This window comes from Leopardus geoffroyi, chromosome A1 (assembly GCF_018350155.1).
Source record: "Leopardus geoffroyi isolate Oge1 chromosome A1, O.geoffroyi_Oge1_pat1.0, whole genome shotgun sequence".
Lineage (NCBI taxonomy): Eukaryota > Metazoa > Chordata > Mammalia > Carnivora > Felidae > Leopardus > Leopardus geoffroyi.
In genome coordinates this window covers 172,173,436-172,197,758 of record NC_059326.1, presented here as the reverse complement: position 1 = coordinate 172,197,758, position 24,323 = coordinate 172,173,436, and the positions used below count along the sequence as shown (strand labels likewise).

Genomic DNA, 24,323 nt, shown 5'->3' with positions numbered 1-24,323 from the left:
TCATCTGGATATGAGTCATCCAAGTTGCTATCTAGTCACTACATTAGGCACAGAGCTGGCATTACAAATAGTCTTGACACAGTTTTCTTCCTTCCTAACAGCCAAGAAAGCAGCAGTGAATTTACTTGGTGAAGAAAAGAAGAGCACCTAACTGATGACTGGATGAGACCTTTCTGCCCTCTCTGAACCTGCCTATTAGTGCTTGATGTTATATTAGGGACTGTGGTATAATCATTTTAATAATGTTGCCTTGGAAACATTTTTGATATATTAAAAAAAGGAATGTGTGTTTTTTTGGTTTCTTTTGCTTACTTTTACTGTCTATATACATAGGGGGCATTTAAATTTAATGCAATGGGCAGCGTCCAAATTTTTGGAAAATATATTTTGCCTCTGGGAAGGAAAAGACATGGGTTACCATCCTGTAGGAAATAGAAACTTGAAATTCTATATCCCACAGGCTTTGTACTTCAACAGGCTCTCTCTGCATGCATTTTCTCTGTACTTCTATTTTAGGATACTCTTTAAGGTTCTACTTCATGTAATGTACAATTTTGTATGAAATGTTTTTAATGTATTTGTGCATACATATGTGTAGGGAAATGTTACTGTCTGACTGTGACATGTATAATGCTCACAGGGAGCGCCTGCCAAAAAGCTGAAGGTTCCAGTGTGCTGGTGTGATCTGTTAAATAATATCTCAGAAAATTAAAAAAAACAAATACTGATATTTCCAGTGAATAGCTAAGTGATAAATGAAGTTGGGTGGGGGTTGGCCTGGTTGTTTCGCTAACTTTGTAGCAGCTGAATACCAGAATAGATGTGTAAAGCAGTCACTTTGGTGATAGATGGGGAAATGTACACACACACACCAATAATATACAGCTCCCAACTTCCTGTAGAACTAGTAATGTCTTGTGGCCTTTAAAAAAAAAGCTGATTATAAACTTTAGATTTGTCTGTTTTAAGATGCTATAACGGAAACCATTCCTGGTTTCTTCTTCAAAGCCGAGTAATATGTTGGTTTAGTCTTGTTTCTTTACTAGTCTTTTTTTTTTTTTGAAACTAGCCTAAGGAACCTCTAGACTTTCCCACCTCTGATTACAGGTATGTTCTTGTTTCTGTCATTAGCAGCTACATGCTAATGATGACACCAGGCTCTTAGAGCAAGGCTGGGAGAATGAAAGGATGATCTAACCTATATAATCCAGTTGACAGTGAAGTCAAACTGCTTTCACCTTCTTTCTCTGGCCTTTAAAGTCAAACAAACAAGAGGCCTCCCTGGTTTAAATTTCAGTCATTTGTGGTCCATTTAAATGCCTTCATCTTTATACTCTGTTTTGATAAATTGCAGATAACCACATAGTTTAAGTACAGAACAAAAATTTAACATTAAGGTTTCTGGTTTGATCTGCCAACTTACAGGAAATTCAAAAACTGAGCATCCTTCTGAATTAGACTACACTGACCAAACAAAACCAATTATAACAAAACAAGTTTAATTATCCTGTCTGTACAATACTTTTTAAGGCAAAAAGGAGATAATTAGCTCTCCTTTGGATAACGGGTAAGATCATAATGAAATCTCGTGATGTAAAAAATACCAAAGATATCAAAAATTAGGGACAATATCAGCTAAATACTATAATATGGATCACATTATTTATTTTTTTCCTGTAAGACAGTGGTAATCATAAGGCATCTTATTAAACTTACCTTAAAGGAAAAAAAAAAACTTAGAAAATAAGCAATTATCAGCAGAAAATCAAGCCTTAGATTAAAAAAAAAAAAAAAGTTCCTCCAGGAGTACTTAAGTTCCTTTCCCCATAATAAAGTACACTTTTCTTGGTGGCAGAAGAATGAAAATTAGCAACTTCTGGCATACAGAATATATAATCAGGTTGTCAGCATGTAGAATATATAACTTTCAGTATACAAAATACCAGGCAAGAGGGGGAAGCATAAAAGTTACTATTGCTCATAACTACTTACAGGCTGATACCAGTTTAAAAACTGCTATAGTAAGAAAATATATTCTGAATGCAATTATTTTGTCCTTACAGCTTTTTCCTGCAGTGCATTCTGTAAGAAATTTACTTTCCTGTTTTTGGCAAAGTGTACATACTAATGACAGAAGTTAATGAGTTGAGCAATTGTGTCTGTTTAAATTTCCCAGATAACATATCGCCATGGCTAGAGTATTTGAAAAACTAATTGAACCTGTGTCTGGCTAGAAGACAAGCATTTATGTATACATGAATGGTGTTTCAGGGGTAAAATCAAAGAATCTCCCCAACAGTTCTTCCCTTACTTGAAAGCTTTCAGATCAACAGTTACTGCTACTCTGGGGAAAGTTTTCTATCCATAGCCTGAAGAAAATGAGCATAGCCATTAAATAAGTTATCACCCATCCTGAAGATGTGATATATTAAATGGAAATGGATGTAAATAAACTTCTGTTATCTCACTGAACTGTTATGTTTCATTTTATTTTCTGGGGCTTAAGAGAATCTAGAATCATTTAAGCAATATCTGAAGTAAAATACAGGTAAATGAACCTTAAACACTGCTGTTCATTAACCCCATTCTTTACCTGGCCTGTAGTCATCCCCTGGTGGCTACTACCTGTCAGAGGAAAAACTCCCAAAGGAAAACAACCATGAAAAGCTTTTAGCAATAATTAGCACTAGATTTAAAAGAAACCTAAGTTGCTTTCTACTGCATATTTCGTTACACCCAGTCTCCTAGAAGTTGGTTGCCTGTAAGTACATTTTGATGTAGCAAACACTTCTGCATGTGCCTGCAAATTACTCTATACTTAAGAAGAGACCAAGGAAGGAGGAACTTGAGAATTTTATCAAAAATGTCTGCTTCTGGGGAGCGCCTGGGTGGCTCAGTCAGTTAAGCATCCGACTTCAGCTCAGGTCACGATCTCGCGGTCCGTGAATTCGAGCCCCGCGTAGGGTTCTGGGCTGATGGCTCAGAGCCTGGAGCCTGCTTCCGATTCTGTGTCTCCCTCTCTCTCTGCCCCTCCCCCGTTCATGCTCTCTCTCTGTCTCAAAAATAAACGTTAACAAAAAAAAAAAAAAATTAAAAAAAAATGTCTGCTTCTGGAGGGCATGCTTTGGTCAGCTTTGTCTTCCACATCTGCTTTTACATGTCTGTATGTCTAGAATCATGGTGTCTAGAGTGAGAGTTCACATCCTGAGCCATCAGATGATATTAAGTTATATGTAGTACAGTAGGAAAGTAATTATGTTTGAGAATGACCTTCATTAAATCTTTTTCTGGCTCTTTATTACAATATTAGCTTATAAAATCTATAACATACATCTATAATATACATCTCATAGAGTATTAAGAGCAATAAGAAGTTTCTTTGGTTAGATCAGTTGGTTTTCAAACTTAAGTGTGCATTGGAATTTCTCTGCAGGGGAGGGGATTGTTCTAACAGATTGCTGGTCCCATCCAGAGTTTCTGATTCAGTAGGTCTGGGGTGGAACTGAAAAATTTGCATTTCCAATAAATCCCCAGGTAATGCCGATGGTCCAGAAACCACACTTTGAGATAAAACCATTGGGTTAGATAAACGCTACCTCTACATTTAGTATACAGTGGTTTTTAGATCTGGCTGCATATTACAATCACCTGAGCAGCTTTCCAAAAATGCTGGCGTCTCCCTCCACTACCAGAAATTCTGGTATCTACTGTGATACCCAGGTGCCAGTATGCTTTTAAAACTCTAGGGTGATTCTAACATGTAGCCAGTGTTAAGAACTTGTAGAAACTACTACTGGGGTCAAGAATCCCAAGGTCTGCAGTTTACCTTCGCTCATATTGGTTCACCAGGACTGTGTTTCCTAATGTTGCTATAACACATTGACACAAATTTAGTGGCTCAAAACAGTATAAATTTAGTAGCTTACAGTTCTGGAGATCAGACATCCAAAAGGGTCTGCATTCCTTCTGGAGACTAGGGGAGAATCCATTTCCTTGCTTCTTTCAGCTAGAAGCTGCTTGCATTCATTGGCTTGGGACCCCTTAGCACTCTAGCTTCTACTTCCCTTTTATAAAGATCCTTCAGATTACAGTGGGCCCACCTGGATAACCACTACTTTCTCCAGCTGAAGATTCCTAATCACACCTGCAAGGCCTTTTGCCATATGAAGTAATATTCACAAGGGTTTTTTTTTGATGGGAGAACAACACATTATTCTGCCTACCACACCTAATCTCTTTGGTATAGACATTTCATTATAGGGTGCCTGCATGGCTCAGCTGGTTGAGCATGTGATTCTTGATTTTGGCTCAGGTCATGATCTCACAGTTCGTGAGCTCAAGCCCTGCATCCTGCTCTGCTCTGGGAGCATGGAGCCTGCTTGGGATTCTCTCCCTGCCTCTCTCTCTGCCCCTCTCCCACTCGCACTCGGTCTCTCTCTCTCTCTCTCAAAATAAACAAACATTAAAAATTTTTTCATTATAGGGGCACCTGGGTGGCTCAGTTGGTTAAGCATCCGAATCTTGGGTTTCAGCTCAGGTCATGATCTTGCGGTTTGCAGGTCAGCCAGGCTCTGCGCTGACAGTGTAGATCCTGCTTGGGATTCTCTCTCTCTCTCCATCTCTCTCTGACCCTCCCCTGCTTTTACTCTCTCAAAATAAATAATAAACATTAAGAAAAAATTTTTTTCATTATAAAGTCACCCGCAATATCAAAATAACCACAAAGAACAATCTTAATGTTGCGAGGGAACTAAAAATTTAAAAAAAGGAATAGTGAAAAAACACCTTATCTTCTTTCAGGTGAAAGAGATTGTCCTCCAGAGATAGTAAAGGGATTTTTGGAGTGGGGAGGACACAGGCAGAGTCAAGGGAGGGAAGTTGTAATAAAAACTGGATTGACTCAATGGTAAGACCCATTTCCCCCACTCCAACTTCTCCCACTGGACACCCAGGTCTTTATCCTCCTGGGAGCTTGTTGGACTCTAGGGAACAGGTCAGTCTAAGAAAAAACACTTCTGATCTTGGAAATTTCCCCTAAAAGAACATCTCACCCAGATACCCCTTTAGTAAAATTCAGTCTGCAAACCCTTCTTATGTGCTCAGAACTTCTAATCAGCTTTTTGGTTTGTCACTCAAAAAGCCATCAATCTACAACCAAAAAACCCTGGTCTAAGGAAAGCCACTTAATATGACAGGGATCAAAATAAAAACCACAACCACCACCAACGAAATGAAATCGAAAACAAAAGAATATAAAGCATACCCCCTGAGAACAAAATGCTAGAAAAAGTAAATATTCAGATAACATGAAAGCTTGAAGAAGCTGAAAATATAAGAAAAATGAACAGTTCAATAGAGGGGTTGGAAGACAGAGCTGAGGAATTCTAAGAAATAGAATATAAAGACAAAGAAATGGAAATATGAGGAAAAAAAGATGAGAAAATTTGTGAACTAGTCCAGCACATCTAATATCCAAATAAGGAGTTCCAAGATCAGAAAGAGTTCCACTGATGAAATTTTCAAGAAAATTCCCAGAACTGAAAGATACAAGTTTCCAGATTGAAAGGCCCATTAGGTAGGTACCCAGCACAATAGACAAAAAAGTCCAAAGCCACACTATTGTGATATTTTAGAATATTGAGATTTTGTGAGTTTCAACAAGAAAAATGTGAGTCACAAAAGATCATTAACTAGAATGACTTGGACTTCCCTTCAGCTAAAACATTAGTCAGAAGACCACGATGCAATGTCCTTGAACTTCTGAAATAAAATGACTTTCGATTCTAATTCTATACTCAGCCAAACTGTGTGAGGGTACAATGACATGCAACGCCTAGGAACATTTACCTCCCTTGCATTTTTCCCAGAAGACCCTGAAGATGGGCTACAAACAAGGACGTAACCCAAGACAGAATGCACAGGATTCCATAATACAGGATGCCCAAAACAGCAAAGCAGTGAAGCAGGTCACTCTGGATACAGAGTGAAGCTGTGCACTAGGCCTAAAAGGTAACCAGTAGAGATTAGAACCAGGTAAAATGCTCCAGAAAAGACTTCTTTAAAAAGATGAATTAAACGGACATGTACAAACTCTTTAAAAGGATATTTCTTGACAGCTGATACTGTGTGGTTGAGTTAGTGATAAATATTTAAAAAACTAATAAAATAATTAGATCTATGGAAAACACAAATCCAGAAAACAAAAATAACAATAGCATACTTGAGTGTTTCTCACTGTAATGTGCATAAGAATCCCTTGGGGACCTTTTAAATTCTGGGCTGGGGCCAAAGATTTTGCATTTTTCACAATTTCCCAGGAGAGACCAGTGCTGCTGGACCCCTGACCACACATTTGAGTAGCAAAGTATTGCATGGTTCAGCTATGAATGGAATACAGGATAGTAATGTGAACTCTGAATACTGATTAAAGTTATGAAATAGAGTGGTAGGAGGGAGGGATAGGAAGCATACATTGGGGGATAAAGGAAGGAAAACTAAATCGTTGTCTTCAACAGATAGAAGTTAATGCCTAAAAAACAAACGGGCACCTGGGTGGCTCAGTCGGTTAAGCATCTGACTTTGGCTCAGGTCATGATCTCATGGCTCATAGGTTCGAGCCCCACATCAGGCTCTGTGCTGACAGCTCAGAGCCTGGAGCCTGTTTCAGATTCTGTCTTCCTCTCTCTCTGCTCCTCCCCTGCTCATGCTCTGTCTCTCTCAAAAAGAAACATTAAAAAAATAAAAATAAATAGAAAACACACAAAAACTAGCTGGCTCTTTACATTATCTATAATATTGATAACAATAAAGTCCTTAAAAAGTGGCCAAAGGATGTGAACATAACTCACTGAAATAAATACAAATGGCATTTCAACATAAAAATAAATGTTCGGTGTTGCTCATTAGAAAAGACTGTATTTTTTACTTGATTGGCAAAGAAAAGTTCAATTATGCACTGACTGCAACAATGTGAAAAGTTCAATTATGCACTGATTGCCGCATTACAGAAAGAGTCCCGAAACCTTTCTGACAATCCCTATTGCCCCATAACCCAGATAATTTTAGACTCTGGTCATCTTTCTGTGACAAATCTTTTTTTTTTTTTAAGTTTGAGAAAGACAGAGACAGTGTAAGCAGGGGAGGGGCAGAGAGGGAGAGAGAGAACATTGCCAGCTGCAGAACCCGACATGGGGTTCAAACCCCAAACTGTGAGCTCATGACCTGCGCTCAAACCAAGAGTCGACACTTAAACCGACTGAGCCACCCAGGCACCCCTGTGACAAATCTTTTAAGTTGACTGCCCCAATATCCAGTCTCCACTTTCTTCCTTGGCTGACTCCATTTTCATGACTCAAAAAGCTATATAGTCACTTTCCTAGCCTCTCTTGCAGTTCAAGATGGACGTGAGCCACAGTTCTTGACAATGAGACTTAAATGAAAGTTGGCTGGGAGGGATTTTGAGAAATCTTTAGCTTTCCTAAAGCAGGAATAAAAGTGTCTGGCACAGCTAGGTTTTCATTCTGCCTTGAAATCTGATGTTCTATCAGCCCTTTTATAAGCTTGAGACAACAAGCTGTTAGAAACATGCCATGGATAGTGGAATGGGAAGATATGAGGGCATCACTGAGCAGCTGAACCAACACCTGTAATACCTTTGGATTTTATGTTATTCCAAAAAAAGTAACTCCTGCTTAAGTTTCTCATTGTTTTGTTACATAAACACATTCCTAAGTAATAGATCTTCCCAGAGGGCTACTCTGAATCTTGTTTTGCATAGACTGCCCCAATATTTATTTGTAAATCAAATAAACTGCTATACTATTATGTTCACTATAAAATGTATGAACAACAGAAATTATTAAAGAGAGAAAAGAGTAAAAATTTGAATACTTCTTCCTACACACCCATGGATCACCTTCCTACAGCCTAGGTGTGTAAGTCCATTTAAAACTCTGAAACTCTGGATTCACTTATTTTGTCATCAAGTGGAATTTTTTATCTCAAGCAATAAAAACTTAATGAAAATGGGATTTACTGGAAGGATATATAGTTTACAGAATTCACAGAAGAGCCAAACCAGGCCTCAAGAGCAGGACTTAGGATAACTCAAATCTGTAGACCATCAAATATCTTAGCTTCCATCATCAACTATATGTCTGTGTTTCTACTCCAGATTTAAATTCCTGAAAAATAAACCATTGGTCTGGCTTGGGTCATACCCTGTGGTATGTCCTATAATTAATAGCCCTTCCAGAAGCATATGGAGTCAGAGAAGACAGTTCCCCAAATGATGCTCAGACAAAAACAAATGGCTGGATAGTGATTCTCTTAAATCTTATACGAAATTACCACTTTTAGAAATAGTGCTTTGGAATAAAGTCAGAATCACCAATCCCATTTAGTGTTTTGAGAAAAAGTATATGTCAAGGTGTTAAAGCATAGGTAATAGCATAACTCCAATTAAAATAACGTTCTGGGGCACCTGGGTGGCTCAGTTGGTTAAGCGTCTGACTTCAGCTCAGGTCATAGTCTCGTGGTTCATGAGTTCAAGCCCCGCATTGGGCTCTGTGCTGACAGCTCAGAGCCTGGAGCCTGCTTCAGAGTCTGTGTCTCCCTCTCTCTCTATCCCTCCCCCACTCACACTGTTTCTGTCTCTCAAAAATGAATAAATGTTAAAAAAAATATTTTTAAATAAATAAATAACGTTCTGAAGCCTATAAAACAAGCAAATCTAAAGCTTAAACTCCAGGATTTTCCATGTCAAAAAACTAGTAACTGAACACTCGATGACAATTGATTAAAAATGATCTGTAGACTCGCTGTTCATAAACGTCCAAGAGGATTTAGCCATGTTCTTCTAGTTTTAAGCTCACACTAAGACTCATTTTATTCTCTTTAATTACCTCTTCTATTAGCATTAGTTCATAGGCAAAAGCTATTAAAAGTCAGTTTCAAATTTTATTTCACTAACTTAAAAGTTGAAGAAAATGTGTATTTCAAATCTTTAATTAAACTCATTATCTGAAACATGTTACACACAGGACAGATACAGAATTTCAAGTAACTGATGGTAGAATCCATTGTCCACTAAAAGTATGCTTCTTTCTTCCACAAAAACTCTCCATTGAAAGGCAAAGAAATCTTCTTTTATACTGTGTAGGAGCTAGATGCAAACTTCTGATGTAAATTTATTTGTCAGCTCTGATGCTGAAGCTGGGAGGCACAAATGTCCATAGTTTGATTAAATGATGCAAACAAAAAGCTTCTGTTTCTCTTAGATATAAATTAGAAGCCTTCGTTCACGTCTCTCACAGTAGTACCACATACTTGATTCTCATCCCCGATCACTTCTTCTTCTTTCCTTTCCCTTTTTTACTTCCCTCTCCTTGCTGAAGACTTTGGTCACCACCTCCTGTTTTTTGTGTCCTTGTTTTTAGTTTAGGTATCATTTCCGCTGCATACAACATTACTGACTTACCTAGGAACCAGAAGTTAGGCTTAGTGTACAACTTAAGGAATAAGACATAAAAGCTCATTAACTTCATATTAATCATAAAGGTCAACAAATTGTCACATCAGGAGAATGACAAGGATTAAAAAAAAAAAAAGAGTATGAAGACATGACTTGCTCAAGTGGGAGCCTTTCCTAGAGAAAAGGTTCTAAGAACTACAATGAAATATTTAAGTGAACAAAATAAAAATTTAAAACACAAATTTTGGTCTTGGCTCTAGTAACTGACTTCAAGATCAAAGGAGAATTAATCTAAATACAAAAACTGGGAAACAGAATGAAGACATCATTGTTATCTTAAGCTACAGAAACACAGGGCTGCTTAATTTTGTCAATGTCATCAAGCTACAAAAGATGTCATTCATATGCCCAGATGATTTATGCCTGCAGGTACCCTCTCTGTGCACCAAATAACTCTTCAGGCTCTAGTAGCTACTTTCAATACACTAAGCTCCTCATTTTTTCTCTCTTTTTACTTTCTAACTATTTTCTTGCTAGCAACAGGGAGAAAAATGTTTTCAATTTTTTACTTATATTTTACTTACTGGTGAAGTCAAAATTGTTTTTTGTTTTTTTTATCTTTTAAGAGATAGTAAAGGAAGATGTCAAACCGAAGAAGAAATACACTGGAATATACTACCTGTTACTCTGGAGTCACAATCTTGTTTCCAGAAATATCTACTAACCTGGACAGGTTTTAGCATAGAAAAACCAACTTATGTTAACTAAACTAAAAACAATTTAGTTGTCAGCTTGGGATTATTGTGACAAGAAGGGAATTAATAGCTCCATTTAAAAAATTATAGTTTTTAGAAATGAAGAATTCAGAAAAGAATCATGTGTCAAAAAAAAAAAATTCACCTTCCCCAAACTCAGAATTAATATTTTGGGATACTGATATCCAATTGTGTTTGATTACTGTTGTTGTCTAAGAAATAAAATAAGAGATAATGCTACAGTCTTCTCTGACCACCATCCCTGTGTCCCCACTCCCTGCTCACCATTAGGTTAATTATTATTTTAAGACTGGGGTTTTCTTACAGTCCACTTAAAATACATTTACATATATAATAATCAATAAGCAGTAAGACATATATATCAATAAACAGTAATATTTTGTATTTAAATGTACCTAGGTGGTACCACACTATGCATTTCTCTTGCTTCTTTCACTTAGTATGGCTTTTTAGATTAGTTTTAGAAATTATTACCAGGCCCCAGAGCCTCTAGGATCTGAAATGGCATAAACATCTGACCATTCAATAATTCTACACTATTATCTTGGGAATAATGATGGACTTGCAGAGGTTCATAAAATGTTCACAAAACAAATTTTTTGGAGAAACAAACAGGCTTCATCACATTCTCAGAGGTCCTTAACTTAGGAGAAGTTAGAACCACTGTTTTCCTCTCTTGAGCAGTAGTCCTTTTCTAAATTAATCTGTAGAATGCCAATTATGATTTTTACCTTTCAAAAGGTCAGTTTTAGAACCTGTTTGGCAGAGTACAGGAATAAGCTGTCCCCAAACTTTGTTTATTCAGAAAAGCTTACGTGATGGAAACTGTACGAGACAGAGGCTGCCATCTTCCTGTTTGAGCTGGACCCGGACTCGGCCCCTGTACTGAACATCACGATTCCATTCTCTAGAGTACATTTTATTTTTCTAATGTGAAAAGGCAAAACAAAAACAAAAACAAAAACAAAACAAAAAACAAAAAAACAGGCTTTAAGAAAGTTATTACATCAATGAGATTGGGTAGGAAAAATAGTGAAGAAAGAAACACCTCTTACCTCAAGGAATACGTTAAGTCCAACTGCTGAGCACACATCTTGAATCTCAGTAGCTGTAGGATTTTCAACAGCCTGAACAGTTAAAACAAAAACACTAAACAGCTTACCGTAAGTGGCTACTGCTGTATTGTTGGGTGAATCATTTCAAATACTACGATCACAATACCTATCAAAACCTTAGGTTTCCTTTTCATTAGGTACAGTTTTTTGCATTGTAATTTTAAAAACTCCTGGGAATAACACTGATTCATACTTGTGTGTCCATCCCCTTCCAACAGAACATGAACTTCACAAAGGCAAGTACTGTTTTATCACTATATTCTGAAGTTATCTGGTATGAGGCTTGGAGCATAGTAAGTGCTAAATGAATACTGATTAAACAACTATTATAGGTAACAACCGTTTTAGAAAATGGTTTGGTAGTGTCCACTAAAGCTAAACATATGCATTCTTCATGGATGGGCAATTCCACTTCTAGCATATATCCATGAAAAATGCAAAACATGTTCCCTAAAAGACAAGCTAAAGAATGTTGACAGTAGTAGTATGTGTAATAGCCCCAAACTAGAAGCAACCCAATTATCCATCAACAGTAGAATAGACTGTGGTATATTTATACACTTCAACACTACAGAGCAGTGGTTTTCAGTAAGGTAATTTTTCCCCTCTGATATTTACAATGCTAGGAGACATTTTTAATTGTCACAGGAGTCAGGCAAGGCACTGGTATCTGGTGGGCAGAGGCCAAACATGCTGCTAAAAAACCTAGAGTGCACAGAACAGCCCCCACACAAGAATGATCTGGCTCAAAATGTCAGTGGTGCTGTTGTTGAGAAACCCTGCTACAGGGCAGTGAAAATTAACAAACTATACTAAAAAATGTGAATAAATTTCTTAAGCTTAAAGTTCAGTGAAAAAAGACAGACACAAAAGTACATAGTGTATGTAATGCCATTTAAATAAAATTTAAAGGGACGCCTGGATGGCTTGGTTGGAAGAGCATGCGACTCTTGATCTTGGGGTTGTGAGTTGAAGCCCCACGCTGGGTGCAGGGATTACTTTAAAATAAAATTTAAAGGGGCGCCTGGGTGGGTCAGTCGGTTAAGCTTCCAACTTCAGCTCAGGTCATGACCTTGCAGTCGTGGGTTCGAGCCCCGCGTTGGGCTCTGTGCTGACAGCTCAGAGCCCGGAACCTGCTTCAGATTCTGTGTCTCCCTCTCTCTCTGCCCCTCCTCTGCTCATGCTCTGTCTCTGTCTCAAAAATAAATAAAAACATTTAAAAAATAATAATAAATAAAATAAAATTTAAAAAATAAAATAAAGTTTAAAAACAAAATTAATATATTGTGCTGGAAGTCAGGACAGTGGTTATCCTTGTGAGTATGAGGAGGGGGCAGTGACTGTGAGGAGACAAAAGAATCTTCCTAGGTGCTGAAAATGCTTTCTTTTTTTAATTTGGGTGCTTGGCTACCCATGTGTGTACTCAGTCTGTGAAAATTAATCAAGATATACACTTAAGACTTATCTATATTTCTGTATGTATCCTATATTTCTGTATGTATCCTATATGTCAATAAAGTTAAAAACCAGTTATTCTCCAAGTTATGTGAGACCCTGCTACCAGAGGCCTCTGTCACATTGGCTTGATGTCAGGCATTATCCTGAATCAGGGCTTTGGTATAGTCTCTTTTACTCTGGGGCAGCAAAGCAGACCTTCCTTTACACATATCTAAACAACAAAATGGGAAATATTAAATAACACAAAAATAATGCATCGCTTCAGGTCACTTCTTTGAATCTGTCATTAGATTACAAAACATAAACAGGGCTTTGGGGCGCCTGGCTCAGTTGATTAAGTGTCCCACACTTAATTTCGGCTCTGGTCATGATATCATGGTTTCATGAGATCGAGCCCATCCTCGGGCTCTGCACTGACAACATGGAGCCTGCTTGGGATTCTCCCTCTCCCTGCTTCTCCACCCTTACCCCGCTTACTCTGTCTCAAAAATAAACAAACATGAAAAAGTAAAATCTAAACAAGGGAAAAATCCTATTTTTAACAGCTGCAACACCCTACTTTTTAAAAGTATTACACTTTACCCCTAAAAAAAAAAAAAAAAAAGATAATGGACATAAACTATAAAACTCAACACATCTAAATTCTCTACAAGTCTTTTTATTTTTTTTTTAAATTAAAAACTTTTTTTTAAATGTTTATTTATTTTTGAGACAGAGACAGAGCATGAACGGGGGAGGGTCAGATAAACAGACACAGAATCTGAAACAGGCTCCAGGCTCTGAGCTGGAGCTGACAGCTCAGAGCCTGACGTGGGGCTCGATCTCACGGACCGCGAGATCATGACCTGAGCCGAAGTCAGATGCTTAACCCACTGAGCCACCCAGGCGCCCCTCTGCAAGTCTTTTTTAAAAACGCAGTTGCATTCTGGACATACTATACAATAACGTAAGCTTGGTTTCCTTTATTAAGGGCAAGGTTTTCACAATCTTGGTTTAAAAACCAGTAACAACATACAAACCCTACCCCCACCCATCCTCTTTCAAGCACAGGCTCATGAAGAACCATTTAAAAAGTCCCCCCAGCTAGGAATTAGAGCCTTTCTGGTTTCACCACTGTTAAGCGCCTCAATTCTTGGCAGCTGTTCACTTCAGGTCCTACACAATACAGTCCAGTAAAAGAAGCCCTTGCAGCCCTAACAGTACAACCTCTCAGAGCCCCTCAAGTACCGAGGTGGCAGCCCATTTACCTTGCTTATGGGGATTCGCCTCCCCTCCGCGATGGTCTTCTTGTTATTTAAATAAGCGGGATAGATACAAATGAATCTGTCACAGAAGGAAGCACAGCTAGTATCAGCAGAGCAGTATTTCCAAAAACTCATTCATTCTTTCATCACCAACAGGACTGCCAGCATACCTGTTATTTACTTAGTAGTTTTTCTTTAAATTGTCTCCCTTTTACTTAACTTGCCTAAAAAGTAAACTTTCGTTTACTACTTAGAAAACACCACTTGCCAGAGAAGGTTTAAAACCAAACTAAACCAATGCCTTCACTGTTCAGTTAGCTACAGCTGCCTAGAGAACTTCCCGAGGGTGGGGCCTGCTGTCACACAGAAACCACGGCATCAGAGGTTTTAAAAGACTGTGAAGAACCTGAACGAACCTTCCTGAACGTAACAAGAGAACAGATTTGTCACTTGTGAGTCTGTTACTCAATGTCTGCCCACGTCGCACCCAAGGTCCTTTGTCTCAGGTACAGGCAGACACTGAGCTACCCAGAGTCGGAATTTCGAGGACCTACGAAGAGCCTGGCGCTGCTGGCCTCCCAGAGGAACCGACACCCGGGGAGCGGCCCGGAGCCTGCGGCCGGAGCCCAACTCCCCGCCGCTAGCCTTTCTCGGGGGTGGGGAGGGTGGCGCAGCACCCGCGGGCTCGCGGCAAGCCCGTCCCTTTCTCAGGACCCACCTGTCCTGGTCGGCCGGGGACCGTGCAGCAGCGCAAGCCATCTTCGCCCAGGCCCACACAGCGCCCGCCCACGGCCTCCGGGCAGAAAGCCTGCCGGTATTCGGCTCTGAGATTTCCCAGGCGACTCCGTTTTCCGGCGGAAGTCCAGCCCACCTGCCCGCCTACGCTTCCGCGGTTGTTCAGCTATCATTTGTTCCGGCATCTGTCGCTCTGCACTAACGTATGTAGTTTCTGACGTGGCGTTAGCACCTCTCTTATCGCGAGAGAATCCACGAAAGCTTCGAATTCCTTCTCTTGCCTTGTGAAAACCCGAAGTTTTAGAACCTTACGCTGTCGCTAAAATGGGGTTAATATTTTACGCTCCTTCACATCCAGTTTCACACTGAGTTTGAATGGTGTTAGCTACCCTCACCCTTAGGTGAAGGCTGTATACCGCGAGTGATCTGTCTACACAGATCCGAGTAGACGAGGAAATGCGTCTTATGTTTAATCTTGATCTGCTCCTGGACACCACAGCTTGCTTGTTTCCAACTTGGCAAATACGTATGTTTATAGTGGTGAAACAAGATAAATTACTGTTTCAATAAGACGTCTAAATGTTGAGAATTTGACTATACACCTTTTTAAACTACTGAAAAACACCTTCTACCTTACAATTCATTATATTTTTGCATACCTTAGGTTAATTGCAAAGCACTATTTCAGCATTTCCGTTCTTCAACTAAACACACCTTCATTCCTATTCTAGTAGCTGCTGTTTAGTCCACACCAACAAAGGCACTTTTCAAAGGTAAGTATTCTTTATTACAGATCAAACAAACAAACAAACAAAAATCCTCCCCAAAGCTTGAGTCTCACTGAAGTTAGTTAATGGCCATTCAGGCTAATGATGGCTGAGCATAATGCCCATCTGGTCCTTCTGGAAGCCCCTGACTTTTCTCCATCCCCTCAATTCCTGCCTCTCAATCTTCCTTGTAGTTTCGCAGTACCGGATTAGTTTGGTGCTGATGTAAATACATCAGTCTTACTTCTTTCTTGAAGTGTACATGATTTCTGTAAAAAGAGCTTCATGCAATGTGACCAACAAAACACAACAGGGATGAAATGAATCCAAGCTTTAAAATATCTACTTTGCCTGTTTTAAGATTTATTTTCATACTTTAGTTGCATCATGAAAACTCAAATACTTTTCAGAAAAATCAATATTTTATATATCATATGGAAAAAACGGGACATGAACAAGGTAGCCTGAGGTTTAATACATACAGTAGCCTACTCACCATAGGGTTTTCTTAGACCTATGTAAATACTTGCAGACAAAAAGGCCCAATATTAAAATTGGTTATGTTTCCTGGTTCCTAAACACTAAGGGAGTTAATGATGGAGCTGATATTTTTGAGTGCCATTCTGTGCTAGATCCATAACTTCTATTTAACTCTACACTATAGTTGAAATCTTACAAGCAGGTTGGTTGAAAGGAGGATGAAGTTGCATGTGGAAAATTGTGAAAATGACGAAAGGGCTTTAGAGATTGATGGCACTAGTTTTCAAATCTAATTTTTTAAATAAAGTTTATTTATTTCGAGAGGGAAAGAAAGCGTGAGTAGGAGAGGGAGAGAGAGAATCCCAAGCAGACTCTGCACTCCCAGTGGAGACCCTGACATGGGGCTCAAACCTACGAACCCAGAGATCATGACCTGAGCCAAAGTCCAATGCTTAACTAACTGAACCATTCAGGCGCCTCTCAAATCTAATTCTTATCAAACTGTCTTCCTTTTCCTTATTTATATGTGCCACTAAATTCAACCTGTCAACCTTGGTTGAGGCTACTGGGTAGGGATGGGGTTCACAAAGGTGGAAAGAGAAGACCAAGATGGGCAAGAGAAATTTTCCTAAAATAGTTGGGAAGAATTGAAAGCAGGAGGAAGGGATTGAAGAAGAGATATGATATATATGTGTGCATGGGCAGGAGGGGACTGGTAGATATGTAAGATGATCTGTGAGCTTTGACAGAAATGTGATTAGGGGAAGAATTGGTGGATTACATATCTGTGCTACAAATCACTGGATGGCTTCTATTGCATTCAACAAGGACATTTTGAGAAGCTACTGTGTGCCAGCTACTTTAAGAAGTGTTAGGGATACAGATAAAAATAATAAAATAGCTCTTGCTCGAATTTCTCACAGCTCTAAGGGGTGAGACTGTTATGCATACAGGTATACCAGGGCCATCCCAGCCTGCACTGAGTCAATGAGAAAACTAAGGGGATGGTCTGTGTGTTTCACTTGTCTATTACAATGTAACAAAACACTCTAAAAGTTAGTGCTTTAAGAGAACAGTGTATCCAGGGCACCTGGGTGGCTCAGTTGGTTCAGCGTCTGACCTGCTCAGGTCATGATCTTGCGGTTTGTGAGTTCGAGCCCCACGTTGGGCTCTGTGCTGACAGCTTGGAGACTGGAACCTGCTTCAGATTCTGTGTCTCCCTCTCTCTCTGCCCCTCCCCTGCTCATGCTCTGTCTCTCTCTGTCTCTCAATAATAAATAAATGTTAAAAAAAAATTAAAAGAACAATGTATTTCCTCACAAAACTGTAGTTTGGGTAGAGCTTAGCTGGAACAGCTGATCTCTGTTCCACATGGCATCTGCTGGAGATAGAAAGTCCCAAATGACTTCTTTACTCCTATATCTCTGCCTCGCTGGTATGGTTGAATCAGCTGAAGGGTTGCTGGTACCTTCCTTTTCTGTGGTGTAGCATCTCCATATGGCTAGGCTGAAATTTGACAAAGCCTCTCTCCTTGATCAAACTTCTTTAGATAGGCTCCTCTGAGCTCTTGTCTTGACTGGCCTTGACCTTGGCCCGTGTTCTTTTTTTTTTTTTTTTTTTGGCCTGCCTATCCCAGTTTTAGCAAGAATGCTGCTAAGTTAAATGTATCAGTCAGGGTTCTCCCAAGAGACAGAACTGTAAGATATATAGAGATATATGAGATTATTATAGGAATTGGCCCACACCATGGAGGCTGAGATATGCCACAATATGCTATCTGCAAGCTTGGAGAACGAGGAAAGCTGATGGTATAAATCAGCCTGAATCCAAAAGCCTGAGAACCAGGAGACCTGATGGTGTAAGTCCCAGTTAGAATATCTGAGAAACGAGATCAGATATGGGAGGACAGGAGATGGAAGTCCCAGTTCAAGAAAAGAGAGAGAAAATGTGCCATTCCTCCCCTTTTTTTTTTGTTCTATTTGGACTCTCAACAGATTAGATGATGCCTGCCCATATTGGTGGAGGCAGATATTTTTTACTCAGTCCTCTGATTTGAATTCTAATCTCTTCCGGAAACATATTCACAGACATACCCTGCAATGTTTTAACAGCTATATGGGTATCCCTTAGCCCAGTTAATTTGTCACAGAAAATTAACCATCAAAGTAAGTATGTTGAGCACCCCCCTACTCTTGTTATCTGATCACCCTCAATATCTGATCAAATTCCTCATTCCCATCTCTGATAGTCCTTGGCCTGTCTTCAACAAGAATTTACCCTTAGAAATTTTCCATCTACTGAGGCCCTTACTCTGCCCTTTGGTTATAAATCTCCAACTGTCTTTGCTTCATTTGGAGTTGAACTGATCTCTCTCCTCTAGTCCAGTATCCCTATTGCAGTAGCCTTGAAGTCTTCCTTACCATTTTAACAAGTGTCAGAATAACTTTTTTCTTTAACAACTGCCTCATAGCATGGTAGTTTCAGGGCTTCTTACATAGTGGCTAGCTTCCTGCCGATGGCACAGTAGAAACTACCAGGACTTTATAATGTCTGGTCTTGTAACTTCTTCCACATTTTATTGGTCAAAGCAGTCACAGGGCCAGCTCAGTAATAGATTCCCACATTGCAAAAAAGCATGTGGGATGGCAGATACTGTGCCATCTTTGAAAATATTATCTTCCATAGTGTCAGAAGTTAATTTCTTTAAACAAAAAATTTTTTAATATTTATTTATTTTTGAGAGAGAGAAAGAGAGAGAGAGACACAGACAGAGTGCGAGCCGGGGAGGGGCAGCGAGAAAGAGGGAGACAGAATCTGAAGCAGGCTCCAGGTTGTGAGCTGTCAGCACAGAGCCCAATGCTGGGCTCAAACAGTGAGACCATGACTGAAGTCGGTTGCTTAACTGACTGAGCCACCCCAGAAATCAATTTCTAAAGAACACAGAATCTGCCCTAGGATAACTAAAAGTTAAGTTCACCAACCTGACCTAACGAAAGAGCTTTCAGTCAGGGGGAAAACACAGAGCACAACATGGTGTTTATGAGTAAGATTTGCCTACATGCCACATCCAGTCTCTGTTGGATTCATATCTATATCTTGGGATGGGAGGGTAGACTAGAGGCAAAATCTTTTTTATAATAAAACTGTTTCATTAAAAATCCTTTATGGCATTTGAACACAAGCACTCTTATGGGAAAATGTTGATACTGAGTGGTAGATAGGTGCTCTTTTCATTTCTAGAGGAACATAATGCAATGTCTGGGCACCAGGAACTCCTGACAGTACAGTCCCCATGTAGGCACCACTAAGAGTCTGACTGGTGTCTGATGGAGAGGGCCATTTTAGTAGATATGGTTGATCTGAAGTTGGTGTTCAAGCCATAGTATGGCTTCATCTCTGCCCCTGCAAAGTGAGAGAAAGGAGATGATGGGAAAGCAGCAATCAGGACCGAGATGACATGAGAACATGTATTGAACTGAAGACTGGAGATCAGTAAGATTCAATATTAAAAGACAGAGTTGTGGGAAAAAGACACGAAACTGGACTTATGCCAGTATAATTTCTTTATTTCAAGGATAAGAACAAAACCCTACAATCACTAAGTTAGGAAATAAAAGTTATGTGTAATGTAAACAAAACTCAGACTGATATTTGAACTTCTTAGCCACAGTAAACATTAGAATTTTTTTTTGTTTTGCTTTTAGTAAGTTTATTTATTTTGAGAGAAAGAGTGTGAGCAGGGGAGGGCCAGAGAGAGAGGAGGAGAGGGAATCCTAAGCAGGCTCCACACTGTCAGCACAGAGCCTGACATGGGGCTTGAACTCATGAACTGTGAGATCATGACCTGAGCCGAAATGAAGAGTTGGACTCTTAACTGACTGAGCCACCCAGGCACCCCAAACATAAGTTTTTTGAGGAAAAAGAATTGTGACCCAAATTATCCTTTGTGTGACAGCAAAAGAAAACAACTTTAAAGAGCAAGGATTTAGAAAGTATATCCTTGACTTAGCATTTCTGGAAAAAAGGAACTATTTAAGGACATAGTCCAGTTAAGGCAAATCATATTAACATGAAGAATTGAAGATAGTGAAAGGCATGTAATACAGAGGAAACAGTGGTGAAAACTTACATCTAATTTATACTTAAATTCAAATAAATATTGATAGTGTGATGGTGAAGCCAGTTGCAATTGTTATGAAAAGACTCTGAAAAATAAAAATCAATGAGTACATTAATACTGGAACAGAGATTTTGCAAAGAACTTAGGGTTCCAACTGAAATAACGTATCTCAGTTTCTAAAATCATTTTAACTGCTGCATCATCAAGGTTTTCATATGACCCTGACTTCTCATTTTGCTGCCTCCTCTTTCCTTTTGTCCTCTCCTATCTCTACTCCTCAGCCCCCACCCCACCCCCCGCCATTGCCTGGGTACCCCGAGAATCCCAAGTTCTTGCCTCTCATAAGCAAATCTGTTAAATTTTCTCTAACCCTCCCTCCAGGCTTGGCTTTATAGATCCCAAACCCATGAAGGTCCTCAGCTATAGAAAAGGACCGCTGAGAGCCTTCCTTTAACAAGGTCCACCCTGTCTGGAAGGAAGTTGTGGTTTTAAATAAAAACAGCTCCTTTTGTTTTGTATAGACCATGTCACCTGTCAAACACTGAGTCTCACTTGTTTTCATCGTTTTTTTATTTTCTATTTGTAATTTCATACATTTGATACTAAATCATTTGAAATTTAAAGAAAGTCATGAGTGATATTAATCTCCTTTTCATTATATTTGCTACCTTTTATCCAGAACTATACTGTCTGACATAAATTTGCATTAACTACTTTCTTTACATTTGCCTGTGCAAGTGTGTGGTACTTGTAGTTTTATCCATTCTGGATCATTTTAGTGTGTCTTTTCTTAACGGCATATAGTTGGAGGACTTTTTTACTTGACTTCAATCTGAGAATAATTATTATATTTGTTTAATCCATTTATCATTTGGTACTGTTCTGTCATTTTATGCTTCTTTGTGGCTAATTCTCCCCTATGTCTCCCATTCTTTGATCTTGTTCAAGTGTTCTTAGTTGTTGTCTTTGGCTAGTGGTTTGGGCGGAAATTTTAATTTTTTAACATTGAGGTTACCATTAAACTAAAAAATTGACTTTGTATTTTTCTAAGTTAAAAGTAAAATAGGATCTATTGACACTGCCTACATAAAACTAGAAATTTAGCATGCTTTTATGTCTTCTCTACCTTGCAACTCGTTTCCCAATTTGGGTTAGAATAATCTGGAATTTAATGTTTAAACTATTAAACATTTCATCTTTTCAGTTTTATGTGGACATTAACACTGAGATTTATTATCAGTGTGGATTAGCATTATCAGATTAACTACAATTATTAACACATTTATTCAGCTTGAAAAGTTTTATTGCTCAAATTGTTTCCTTAACACTTTTCCATTTGTTTTAATTGTTTGGGCAGCAGAAATACTATGGCAAAACATCTCATGGTTTCTAGTTGCCCAGTGCTTTCGAAGTGCCCCTCATGGATTTGGAGAGTTCATGTTTTATGAATCCAGCTTCCTCAATGGAGAAAACAAAACTTGAGCTCCCAGACTCTATACACATGTGACGTAGCCTCTGCCAATCATGTCCACTCCAGCAAGACTTCAGTCCGCAAATGAGCAGCGTGAGGAAGATGTACCACATGTAATCTTGTTTTACAGTGGGTATGGTGTCAGATGGTTCTGGCGTTTAGGGGAAGCAAGTGGATCTTTACTGAAGCAGTTTCACAGATGGTTGGGTATCTTTTCTGCTGTGGGGCTTCTGAGAATGATTTTCTGGCCCTCATACAGATCCCGTGAGCTACCTAGCATTCGTTAAATGAATGTCTTATCTTTTAGAGGTCTTGTTAACAGCTGTAAGGATCCTAAGTGATACAAGTATTTCAGATAAATGTTAATTTGGCTGGTTTCAAAATTCTTAGGTAATATTCCCATTCCCTTCCAAATACTGCACATATTATTCTATTTTTTTTTCTTTTTTGGCATTTAGCATTGCAGAGAAATGTTACCAATCTAATTTTTTCTTTTTCTTTTTTGTAGGCAGCCTATTCCTCTCTCCTCACAAATGTTTTTTAGAGTTTTCTCTATCTTTGAAATTAAAAAAAACTAAGGTGTGTCTAAATGTGGTTTTCTGTTATTTTCAAGTTAACTCAGCCTAATGCTACAAGATATTTCAGTTCTAGCACTCAATCACCAACCAGAAATTTTCTTTGTGACTCTTATTTCAAATTGATTGGCTCAGTTCCCCGCCCCTCCCCCCCCCCCCCCCCCCCCCACACACACACACCTTAAGCCAGGCAAGTCTTTGGTCACTAGCTGGTTGATGATGAGTCTCTCCTGGGGCAAGTATCCACCTCTGGTACAAATAGCCATGGTCAGGGTACATGGGCTGTGTACATGATTCAGTGATCAACAGTTGGGCTAAGTGCTTAGATTCCAAAAGGTGGTGTAGGTACCATTTAGCATCATTGTCAATAGTTACTTTTCACTAATGTTGCTTTATATTCAATGGTCACCTTCACTAGTATACACCATGATGAGTATTTTTAATTAAAAAAAGTAACAATCACATAACTTAAAATAAGTGAATAGTCACAAATGTAGAGAAAGAGTTATCCTGAATATCAGAGGAAAGAAAGTGTATTTAGCACCAAGAACAATACAATACATGTAGAACATACAGGTTGAAAGAAGCATCAATGGTCTAACAAAAACCAGAATATAATTTTATAGACCACAGGACAGAGTTAGGAGAATGGCAGGAAAATGACGTGGTCTGTACAGGAGTTAAAGTCCATACTTTTTTAACACTACAAAGTAGTATTTTAAAGTCAACATAGTATGAGGGAATTAGACGTTAAAAATTAATTTATATTCTCTATTTCAGATACTTTTGAAAAATTATTTGGTAAATTTTAATAATATGACTACTCAAATATTCTTCAGCTCTTGGCAACTTACCTTTTGCATTTCTGGCACTCTGTTCTTTTCGTATTTTAGATACAAAAACACTACGTGATAACCTGAATTCAGATAATAGTGCAGCTGGCTCCCATCCTCAGCAAAAGCCTCATCCCTTGCCTTAACCTTGGGTAACACAACCCATATTTTATGGGAAAACTTTTTTTTTACTTACATTGCTATTTGTTTCTTTTGGGCTTACCCTTCATTTCATTATTTCCCTCTCATTAACGCCCCATTTAGTACTCAGGTAATTTGGAAATTTTATTCTCCAACAGCAATTTGCCACAGTTAATTGGCTGTTAATCACTCCCACAGTATATTAGCAAGTCAGGCACATTATCTTTTCATCTAAAATAATTGTCCTTAACTTCAAAGTTCCCTTTTCATAGTCTGTCCCAATCTTACTGCAAATCCAAATTATGTACTTGCTGAAATTTGCCTTTTCAATAACTTTGTTCCAAAGGGAATATAAGCCAATTTCTCAGAAATAGTCATTGTGTTTAGAATTAATTCATGTCTGCTAAATTTGTCTATTATTGAGAGTGGAGATGGACGGGCTATATCAGATTTTATAGCTTAGCATTCATGCCTAAAGCAGGGGAAAGTTTATTTGTTGGAATACTTTGTCAGATTAAAAGGTCCGGTTGAGAGGAATAGCTAGAACTGAAGGCAATCACTCAAGGAGCTTTATCGTAACTTAGTCACTTGATCTCAAAGTATGGTTCCCAGACCAGCAGCATCAAGCAACACCTGACCCCTTCTTAGAATCGCAAATTCTTGGGCCCTGTTCAGAATGAGCCATTTCGGGGTGTGGCTCTGCTGAGTCTTAATAAGCACTTCTGGTGACTCAGATGCAGTCCAGTTTGAAACCCACCGCCTTGGGAGTTGTTTGCTGCAGTGGGAAGCTAGATAGGGCACTGCCCCCTGCTTCTCTCAACAGGTATCATAACTCTTATTCTCTACATTGCGCTGTTACCATTTTCAACAAGCATATACTGGGACCATCTGGCCTGCTATCAGTTATGGCAGCACACTGCAAACTTCTAGAAGTAGAATTGAAGGTTGCCCCTTTCCTAATTCAGAGCTTTGGTTCAAACTGAAGAGTCTCATATAGCAACTTTTTCCTCCACAGGCAATGTCGATTGACAGGACCATCTGACAGTAGGTGTTGCTTACAGTACTTCCTGAGCTTTCTGGCAGGTGGAAGACATCTTTTTTTTTTTTTTTTTCGTTCCCAGCATTGATAGTTTTTT

At 38.9% G+C, this 24,323-nt stretch overlaps 2 protein-coding genes and 1 long non-coding RNA gene across 3 annotated transcripts in view; 2 read left to right on the top strand and 1 right to left on the bottom strand.

The window, feature by feature from the left end:
• The window catches only part of REEP5 (receptor accessory protein 5), a 39,850-nt gene extending 37,378 nt beyond the window's left edge, over window positions 1-2,472 (top strand). The window contains exon 5 of the mRNA XM_045500863.1: window positions 102-2,472. Within this exon, the coding sequence (XP_045356819.1) occupies window positions 102-151 (50 nt within the window). The 3' untranslated portion in view covers window positions 152-2,472. The remainder of the gene's footprint in view (window positions 1-101) is intronic.
• Window positions 2,473-8,945: 6,473 nt separating this feature from the next.
• Window positions 8,946-14,937, bottom strand: SRP19 (signal recognition particle 19). The gene is made up of 5 exons (XM_045500862.1): window positions 14,784-14,937; window positions 14,069-14,144; window positions 11,304-11,375; window positions 11,064-11,175; window positions 8,946-9,478 (listed from the first exon to the last, which is right to left on the bottom strand). The coding sequence occupies exons 1-5, from the start codon at window positions 14,822-14,824 to the stop codon at window positions 9,345-9,347; spliced, it is 435 nt and encodes a 144-aa protein (XP_045356818.1). The 5' UTR covers window positions 14,825-14,937; the 3' UTR covers window positions 8,946-9,344.
• Window positions 14,938-15,098: 161 nt separating this feature from the next.
• Window positions 15,099-22,347, top strand: LOC123609741. Its single transcript, XR_006717947.1, has 3 exons — window positions 15,099-15,326; window positions 15,465-15,573; window positions 22,147-22,347. It is a non-coding gene; the product is annotated as an uncharacterized LOC123609741 (long non-coding RNA).
• The last annotated feature ends 1,976 nt before the right edge of the window (window positions 22,348-24,323 follow it).

Bases quoted from the DNA above. Each gene is read 5' to 3' on its own strand.
- SRP19 (XM_045500862.1), bottom strand. From the start codon at position 14,824: ATGGCTTGCGCTGCTGCACGGTCCCCGGCCGACCAGGACAG. The intron at 14,145-14,783 runs GTGGGTCCTGAG...CTTCTGTGACAG, and splicing joins TCCCCGGCCGACCAGGACAG to ATTCATTTGTATCTATCCCG. The intron at 11,376-14,068 runs GTAAATGGGCTG...TTAACTGTTCAG, and splicing joins GGCGAATCCCCATAAGCAAG to GCTGTTGAAAATCCTACAGC.